Source organism: Pogona vitticeps, chromosome 6, assembly GCF_051106095.1.
Source record: "Pogona vitticeps strain Pit_001003342236 chromosome 6, PviZW2.1, whole genome shotgun sequence".
NCBI classification, from domain to species: domain Eukaryota; kingdom Metazoa; phylum Chordata; class Lepidosauria; order Squamata; family Agamidae; genus Pogona; species Pogona vitticeps.
The window spans coordinates 27,292,594-27,302,912 of record NC_135788.1 but is presented as its reverse complement, the minus strand read 5'-3'; the positions used below and the strand labels follow the sequence as shown (position 1 = coordinate 27,302,912).

At 37.6% G+C, this 10,319-nt stretch overlaps 1 protein-coding gene across 5 annotated transcripts in view; it reads right to left on the bottom strand.

Annotated features, from left to right (window-relative positions):
- Nucleotides 1-319: 319 nt before the first annotated feature.
- GLCCI1 (glucocorticoid induced 1) overlaps nt 320-10,319 on the bottom strand; it is a 56,565-nt gene continuing 46,565 nt past the window's right edge. For 4 of the 5 annotated variants that reach the window (XM_073003225.2, XM_073003226.2, XM_073003227.2 and 1 more), the window contains 2 exons: nt 4,647-4,767; nt 320-3,629 (listed from right to left, as the gene is read on the bottom strand). In XM_073003225.2, coding sequence (XP_072859326.2) covers nt 3,281-3,629; nt 4,647-4,767 — 470 coding nt within the window. In that variant the 3' untranslated portion in view covers nt 320-3,280. The remainder of the gene's footprint in view (nt 3,630-4,646; nt 4,768-10,319) is intronic. The other variant, XM_073003228.2, reaches the window with a different exon arrangement.

The following is a 10,319-nucleotide window of genomic DNA, read 5'->3' as shown; positions in this document are numbered from 1 at the left end:
GTTTCAAGAAATGATGTTTTGAAACTTTTGGTGGGTTAGAAATAACACACTGGCTGTGGCAATACCATTCAATATACCACTCCAATCCTGACTGTACAGAGAGGAGACAAATAAGGGCAATAAATACATGTTCTACTCTACTGTGTATGTTACAGTTATAAGACATGAAATTAATAACTTGCATGACTAGTTTATTAAAAACAAATGTGTCCAAAGAAGAAGCAGTCTTTAAAAAAATATTTTGCCAAGATCAGCATTAATTTTACTCCTTGCTCTGCTATTTTGACTCCTAACCCCATCAATGATTAAGAATGCCATAAACAGATGCATGAATGATTTAATTACAGAAAGACACAATTCAAAGTACAACAGTTGGTTACTGGTTGGGAAGTCCAATATGAAGTACAGACACATTCTAAGGAAGAGAGAAGCAGGATTTTAGCCTCATTATCCCTTTTAATAGTTACTTGCAAGCAGAGTCTTCCACTTCTCAACTGCTCCTTTTTCTTGATGAATTTAAGTTTTCTGTATATAAAAGGCAATTTTCAACATGGGCCAGCACTCAAATACAATTCCATCACCCTTTCCAATGGAAAAGGTCAAAGTACTATGTTCCACATCATTTCCGTATGTCTGAATCACTTCCCAACACAGCTTTTAAATAAAACAGACATGCTATATTTCACAGGCTGTACGGTGTGTGTGTGTGTGTTTGTGTGTGTGTGTGTTTTCTAATAACTTTATTTAAATAAGACACAGGAACTTCTATACTGAAAAAATACAAAACAAAAAGCCACACATTTCCTTGTGTAAAGCAATATTGTGTGGTAATCTGAATACTGTTCAGCACAGTGGCTAGAAATAACAATACAACTATGTACAAAACTCCTGAAACAAAATTTGACAAATTTCTACAGCTGTATATAGGGTATATTAGAGATCAACAACTGCTGAGAAATTCACATAGCAAAGCTTCAGCTTTAACACATTTGATTCAAAACCCTCCAAATATGCTAAGAACAAATGCATGTGACAATTAATATTTAGTTTCTCGTGGGAAAACAGAATGTAATAACGCTATAAATATTGTACACCAGAGTTTGTGATCTAAAAGTCACCTGATAGAGCTTTCCATAAATCCTAACACAGAGAACCTTGACTATGTAGTTACATTTGGAAACAACCAGAGATAAGAAAGGAAATGTACTGTTATATTCAACTTCAATGTAAAAGCTTTAAGAACACATACTTAGATCACAAAAATTGAATGCTTCTCCCGTATACTTTAACATACAAACTATATAGCATTTTTGCCAAGGCCTGAGATTAGCAAGGTTGAGATGCTATTATGCTATTTTAAAAATAATAATAATAATAAAAATTCCATGGAAATAAAACAGATCTTTAGCTTTCACTCTCAGCATGCTCCTAGAGTTGTACAACAACTGCACAGAGGCTGTAGAGTTCCGTACTTCCTAACAAGTTATTACCAAACTCTTTGGTGATAAGAAGGAAATTGGGCTTCATCTTGCAACCACATACACATGCTGCATAATTTCCATATTCCTTTTCTTAGCTACTCTTCACTGAGGCCTCTTTTTTATTATCCCCCCCCTTTTCCCCCTCCAAATTCTTCCCTAAAAGAAAGGACTGAAGTGAGTATAAATGCTGCAGCAGCTGCAGCCTTAATCTTTTCAGTTTCTGAACAGAGGAAGCAAGCTTTCTTAGAAACAGACTTGCATAAAGCTACTCTCACAGAACTGAAAGCAAAGGCCCAAGAATATTGAGTGTCTCTTGCCTTTGGGGTCCTCTTTGTATTGCAGGTTATTATCTCCAAAAGCAATGCTGTCACAGTTCCAGGGCAGTAAGAAATTGCTGCTGGATGCTTCTAGGCTATGCAGCATTTATGAAGAAAACTCATGAGATCCAGCATTGTCTACTTACTTTCAAATAGCAAAAACCTACCTGTCAATGGTCTAAACCACAGATTACTACAAAAGGCTTTGAGTAGATAACTTATATTAAAAACTATTGCTCCCTCCATTTTTTTCTACAAAACCTTATATGCTGTGTAAGAGGTTATTTTTTTAAGTCCAGGTATAAAACACCCAATGTACACACATTAGATAGTTTACTGATCAGTGCTTGAGAAAAACAAAATGAAACTGAGAAGCTTCTTTTTCCAACCAGCACACAAAAGAGCATTTTCTCCAAAAGAGAAACTAAACATTAGATTCTTAAAACGGTAATGACAGCATTTCATTTCCTCAACTTGCCGGCACAAACATGAGAGGACATTCCCACCCCCACCTCAAAACCTGATCTTTCTTTTTTGCTAAAATGAAAACATTCTTCCCTTGCATCACCGCTCACACCAACACCATGGAATGTTTCTTATGTACAACCTAGGACTGAACACATTTCATTCACAATAGCTTAACAGTCAATAACTGTGCAACACCTGAAACTTTTAAATGCCACAATCTGCAAGCTAAAAGAACGGTAAATGCAACAGTTGTTTTACTTATAACCATATGATGTAATGTCACACATTAATGATTTGCTGGTTCTCCTCACGTTCACCCATCTCCAGGGTAGTTATTCCCCTGGATCTGAATGCACTTTTTCCAAGAAAGTGGAATGTAATGAGGAAATATTAATGCATAAAATAATGAAAGGCAGAAGAGTGATGTTCCCTCTTTAGCTTTTTAGCTGTAATTTTTTTTATCCCAATATGATATACATTCCAAGTTACCTGAGTTTAGACTTCGAGAGAAGTACCTGAAGCTAGGCCATAGGGTGGGCACTGTGCAACTGTTGTGGCCATTTTTTCTTCTTTTCTTTTCTTCTTTTCTTTTTCTTTTTTGCATTGTATGTATTACAGACGTTCAAAACATAAATACCTGGATAAATTGTAAACATAATCCTGAAGTAGTATTTTCCATAGAACACAACACAGCAAGACATTTTCGATTTAGACAGGCAACTTTTGTTTGATATAGAGCTTATTTATACTGTAAAATTTGAAAGAGGACACAGTACTAATCTGGTCAGACATTCTATGAAATGCATAGTCTCCACTTAAAATGCTTAATAGTACACAGATTCTGCAAGCATTGTCCTCTCCCCTGACACACACACACAAAAATGCTGAGTAAGAGCATTTCTGTTCCTGCCAAGAATAGCACTGAAATAGAGAAAGATGCTGATAAGTAGCTTTGTTTTGTTCTGGAGACGATGCCACTCATGCAGTTGAGTTTTACACCGACACTGCTTTACTCTAGATTATTACATAATTCTGAGGAGTGGAGTGTTCATCAGATTGTAGTTCTTGCAAAAGTGTTGGAGGCTGCTGGGACGGCTGTTGTACTAAGACTTCTGCAGATTCCATTGTGCTGGTGTCATCTGACAGAGAGGAGTAAGAGACCCGAGAGGAAAGCTGCTCAACAGTAAGAGTACTCAAAGCTGTACTTTGACCAGAGTTTGGAGAGCTTTTGAGTGTCAGGTCAGAAGCAGGTAGTAAAGGACCCAGAAGTTTTACTGGACAGAAAGCGGATCCGGTCGGGATGAAATTAACCTTGTTTTTGTCAGGACATGAAAAGAGAGGGGCTGAGACAGGCTGACGAGTCCTACAAATAAAGTAAGTGGAAAAGAAGTTAGTTACACACCAATTAATTCAAGGCAACTTAATGTAGGTTTGCAGGGCTGTATGTTGCTAAACATGTGAGTGACACAGAATGGGATTATTTGACAAATGGGCAAACATCTTCCATATTGGTAGTCAGCTGATCAAGACACAGCAATAAATAACACACATGCAAAAAAGCAACCTCAGAGCAATTTTGCAGCTATTAGAAATACCCCTGGTAAAGGCATTCACATATACTAACCAAGTCCATCCATGAAGAATTTATCAGCTGAAAACCCATAGCACCAAACATGGATGAGATGGTAGAATCTTTTTAGGCAAGTCTCTCTCTTTCCTTCCCTCCGTTAACCCAGAAAGGCTTCTTCATCTGCCTTCAAACCTTCTCTTAATTATCCAGAAGCATTTTCTGCTGTGGCCAAAACATCTCCTGGCTTCAGCCAGTTGATTCTGCAACATGACTTTGGTCCCTTAATCTAATGAATAGTTCCACGCCTAGTTCTTTGCTTGACAGTGGAGTCTAGGGAAGCTTCTCTTTCTCTTCCTCTTAGACATACACATATACAGGAAATACAGCTCAATAAGATTTTCATAAACTTCCAACCAAAAGAACTCTGGTCACATCTAGTATTTACAGACTTTAAAGCTAAAAAAATTAAAGCTGGAATGGTTTCCTTGTAAAGATAGCTTTATACAGATTGCAGAATAATTGTCAGAATACAGTACTAACAAAACCATAGCTCTGCTTGCATTTTTCCCCTTTGTTGTGCTTTTATAAATATGAGTCACATGATCAAGAACAAAAATATTCCATTCCCCCTCAAGCTGACAGGAACACTTCAACTTCTTGCCTGTGCAAAATTGGCAAGAGTGGTTTGCTTTTTGAAGGAAAAAAAACCTCATCAGCTGGAGTAGTTTATTCATCTGCAGTTGAAAAGGGTCCGAGTAAAAAGGTTTCCTGCATTTGCAGATCCCAGCTGATATAAAAGGCATTACTTACGACATTTCCTCAAAGACCTTCACTCGCTCACATCCCTCTGGGGGCTCTCGTTTGAACATGTAGCTGTTGTTGGGTTTAGGAGAAGAGGCATACTTGGGCAACGGTGAGCTACTCCCACTGTCTGAAAATTTAAAGCAGTTGCATTACTAGGGATTGAGAGTGCTTTTTAATTAAATTTGATTTCCAGAAACATGATGGCTTTCGTACAACGTCACTGCTAGCACCCGTTTGTTTCAAATCACAGAAGTAGCCTGCTTTGCAGGCTACTTCTAATACTCCTATATAGCAGACATTTCTTCTGAATGAAAGCTTTAGTGAAGCTCTAATCTACCATACTGTACATTAGCATTTAACAGGAAGATATTTTTACTACAGACTGAACAAAGCAGAGCTATAGTCCTGGAAACAAGTCTTTATTAAACATTTCAAAAATGTAAATTATCAGGGCAATATGCATAACATCTGCAAAATAATGGTTCATCACAACATACAGTTGTGTCTTATCAATGTACAAACACAGTAATTAAAAATGTTCATATGTAGCTTCTTTGAAATCATACATACTGCCCACAGGAGTGTCATTCATAGGGAAAAACTGAGAAGAACAAAAAAAAGTATACAAATAACACAGATACTGACATATCCTTCAGTTTGCTACATAAATATTTTCTGAAACGCAGGAAAAATGCTTACTTCAGTCCTTGCTTCATGGCTGCCATATCTGTATAAGTATTTTTGGTAACCTTACTCTTTGAATGCCCATATCCCAACAAAAAGCCAGTGCATTTACAAAGATGTAAACTCTACTAAGCATATCCCCAAAAATGCATTCCGTTCCTGCATGAGAAGGTGGCTTGATGGGTTTCATTTCTAGATCCTTAACTGTCCTGCATATAGTTTTTGTTCAAGTAATGGCATAAAAGACTAAATGTGGCACAGGAAGGAACTAAACAAAAAATTAGCATCTCTGAGGGCCCCTTTGTTTCATCAAGAATCTTAACATCTGAATTTTCCATAAGTTCAGATGTTTACATTTTCCAGGGACGATAAATCAGAGCTTTAAATATCTGCATAATAGTAGATAGCTCTAGTAAAATGAGACCTCTTTAATCTATCTCTTTTTCATCCTAGGATAAGCAATCACATATACACAACTTTGCTGCCTCTAGTAGGTGGTACTTGCGAATCCACAAAGGAATATTTACTATGTGAGGAACTGGCAAGTGAATACGAGTATTTCATTGCTTCATAGCCAATCAGACTGGATACATGTCCTCCTCTGTCATTTCAAAATCAAATTCTTTTCTGAGAACACTCAATCATAAAAATGAAACCGAAAACTTTGACTATATACCACAATTTACTAACAACTCCTGTATTTACACAGTGCCTATTAAGTCATTTCAAAGAGAGCCACCAACCACTTACAATGGATTACTATTATCACTACCTATGGGAACATTTCTATATCCTTAAATATTGAATGACCACAGTTCTTACATCCTTTTTTCCTTTTTTATATTCAATCCCTTCAGTCCCCTGCATCTTTCTTAAGGACTTCCAGCTATCTTTTTTTATATACAACACCAGTTCTAAAAATGTAACAGTGGAACAAATGCAGTGTAGTAAGCGGAGTCTTCATTAACTGTAGGGTAGTTATACTAAACAGATGGTCAGTTAGCAACCTTAAGGATTCTATTAGTTATCAAAAGATGGAGAAAAATTACTTATCAGAAACAAAGTTCTATTTTACAATCGAAAAAGGCCGAAACCAGTATTGCTCTTTATAGAACAAGGTCTGCAATGTGAACTCGCAGGCTCCAAATAGTATAGGGGGTCACCAAACTGAATTCTAATCACTGGCACCCTGCAGAGCTGGCACTTTTAATGCAATAAAACTGCTTCTAATCACACTGGAGGCTGGGCCCTTTCTCACCTCCCCTTGCCCACGCACACAACAGGTGCCATTAACATTTTCCCCACCCCCTGCTGTGTAAGATCACTCTCCCATTCCAAAGCAGACCATGGGTTCCCTCTGCAGACTTTATGTTCATTTTCTTTTGAAAATTTCAATCTATTTAAGCAGCTCTTTATAGAAATGTAAAGTAAACAGCTGATTTGATCCAAAGAGTGGCAGTGGAGTCTGTGGTCAAAGCACAGCCATAGACCAAAATGAAAAGATGCTTTAGAAATGTAAAGCAGGACTGTGTCTGGTTAGGAGGTTAGTCTCCCCACGCTTGATCAATTATTAACTTCCATTTTTTATTCACAGACACAGTCAGACCCTGCTTAAAACTGATTTACTATTGAAAAGTATATTGGAAATTTAGCTGAAGGAAAAACGACAGATTACAACAGTGCATAACAGAACATAGAATATTTGGCTATTGTTTTAAATGCCTTATTAGCACAAGAGCTTCGTATTTAAAATGTCTTTTTCTGATACACTGGTGTATAATGCCAAGCAACTATAAATTTTAGAGTGAGCTATCATAGTGCTCACTGGAAGGACAAATCCTTAAGCTGAGGCTCCAGTACTTTGGCCATCTCATGAGAAGAGAAGACTCCCTGGAAAAGACCCTGATGTTAGGAAAGTGTGACGGCAAGAGGAGAAGGGGACGACCGAGGATGAGATGGCTGGACAGTGTCTGCGAAGCAACCAACATGAATTTGAGACAACTCCGGGAGGCAGTGGAGGACAGGGGGGCCTGGCGTGCTCTGGTCCATGGGGTCATGAAGAGTCGGACAAGACTAAATGACTAAACAACAACAACAAAATCATAGAAGAGCCCTAAAGCAGAAACAACAGATAGCTCAAATACAGAAAGAATCTCTGAAGGGGAGAACAAAAACAGAGGTTTGGAAACCTCTAGCCTCAAAGAGGAAAGTGGGGGAAAATATACTCAGCAATTATTCAAAGCAGTTGCCCAAGCTATCACAAACACCAGGCACTAAATAAACTCTTGGGTAGGACAAGGCAGGATTATAATTGTGAACAATCTTTACCTATGTCTGTTTAGCCTCTTCCTCTCCCCCTCATAATGAAGAGCATGAAATTCTTTTCTGATTATAGGAGAGATTCTCAAAAGGGAATTATAAAGAATTATCTATATTCTATTATTGACTCTTACCATAGACTAATACAGTGCAGAGTGCCTCCTCCCACCTAGATCTACCCATATCACCCATCGTAGCCAGGCTGGGAAGCTGAGGGGCCTAACCCTGAGAGAGGCCCGGAAGGAAAAAACTAAAAATCGGGCCTTCTCAGCACTGGCCCCTCGCCTTTGGAACACACTGCCCACAGGGATTTGCCTTCCCCCCTCACTGGGAGTTTTCAAGAGTAAATTAAAGACCTGGTTCTTTCGGCAGGCCTTCCCAGCAGCTAGCTAGCACTTAGCTCCTACTCTCATTTTTCCCATCTTGGATTTTCATGTTGTTTTTGTTTTATTTTTATTGTTTGTTTTAATCCTATCTGTGTTCGAATGTAAACCGCCCAGAGTGGATTTATCCAGATGGGCGGTATAAAAAACAAACAAACAAATCTACATATTATTTCAACATATTTCCATGTTGTTGCTTATTCAGCATGTGCAGTATAAATAAATATTTCTAACTGAATTAGCAGTATGTACTTGGACAACTGGGAATGATATTCAACAATAAAATATTTGATAGTGTTAATTCCTGACACAATAGATTAGACATCCCTCCAAACGTATTATTAAACTGGAGCCAGTTACTACAACCTGAGAAAGTCAACTGTTCAAAATTAAGCCATAAAGCAATTGCCAAGATTCTGAACCATTAGTTTTAAGAACACAGCACTTAACATTTCTCTCCTTTAAGGCAGTTTGTTGTGTTGTGCTGTGCTGGCTGGCACCAACCAATGTTCCTTCCTGAAAAGATACGACTGAAAAAAAAGTAATAATTTTGTGTAGTTCTGGTCCAAATTTAGTAATATGTAACAACAAAACTGGAAGGAAAGTACTCAAGCACCTGGGCATATGTACCAAATGAGAATCACAGTAGGGGTTCTTTATTTACCATTGAACAATGGGCCAAAATTTACAACATTCTTACATTGCGCAATGAGAATCTGGCTACTGTGTCTAATCTGATGGACAGCTCTGTGGCTCCTTCAAGGCATGTATGTGCACAAGGCAAAAACATTTCCCCTGACTGGCAGCCAGCAAACGAAATGTGAGTGGCAATTCCCAGAGTAGAAATCTGAAATTATCTCAAAACAACATGTGTGGGGGCAGAATCCACAGGCAGGATGGTATCTAGACTATGAAGGACAACAGCTAAACTTATTTAGACATATATTATCTTATGTGCTGAGGTTCTTAAAAGAAAAGAAAATTTAAAGTCACTCTTTGGACTGTATATTAATATTATCCCAAAATTGCTTAACAGCTGCAGGAAAAATAATAGATGTGTTAATAGTATTATACCCTCAGAAGTTAATCAAGGTGTGCCAGTATGAGACAAAGGAACTCTAGCAGCAAACTATTTCTGGAACAAGTTATCTAAATAGCTCTAAACTACCTGAGCTGGTTAAATACTTCAGTTTTAACTATGATATGCTAAATTAAAAGATGAAACTTATGTTAAGTCCTACTGTTACTAGCAGCAGTAATATGAAACTGATTGTACTATTATCAAGAGGTATGACGGCTGCCATGTCTTTTTTTTCTCCATTCAAAATTATATGGCATATATTTAACCCAGTATCATAATGCATGATCATACTGCTCACCTATAGTTTACCATAAAGCACATACCCGTAAGGCAACTAGGCTGTAATGCTCCCTGGGCTCTTTTGCACCTCAAGAACACTTTATGGCACCAAGAAAAAGAGCTTCAGTGCTTCCAATGGAAAAAGGAAGATAGAGCCAAGACAAAAGAGACAGCAAAACCGCAAGCAAAGGTTGGGAAGCATCCATGTGTGGCAACTGCACACAAAAAGAAAGAAAATGGATGGGAAGATGTCAGGTGCAGCTGGAGACAGGAGAAGGGGAAGAGAAAGAAAAATGAAAAGAACATAATGCAACACCTGCTTGGTAAAGGACTTGTGACAATGAAATAAAGGCACAAAAGCATTTATATTAAAAGAATGATATAAGACTAGAAAACTGGCATGAAAGATGGAAAAATAAGAACACAAAAGTATTTTGTAAAAAAAGAATGAACGCAATACTTAAAAGCAAATTCCCCTTCCATCCATTCATTTTAATGTTTTGGTCTCTTTTATAATATGCATACCAGACTTTAAATTATTATATTATTAGTTTAAATGGCTTCACGTTAAATAAGTATGCCTTTGATTTGCTTTTAAAATATATCTGCAGATGGTTAACAACCCTACAATCTTCATAAATTCCTTAAATTAGAATTAATTACATGTATGTTCCCCAGGGATGTTCTGAGACTAAAAGTGTCCGAGTCTGGTCTGTAACTGGATGTGAAGTGTTACCTAGAAATATGACATCTTGGTCTCTACAGAGGACAAGCAAAATATAATAATTTAAAAGACCCACCACATACACATGTATTTGCTGGCTGTGTACAGTACACTGTTTCTGCTTATCAACAGGGTGAAGTAAGATGTTTTACAAAGAACTGAAAAAGATCACTCTCATGATCACAGCACAAGACATTGCCACATATTTG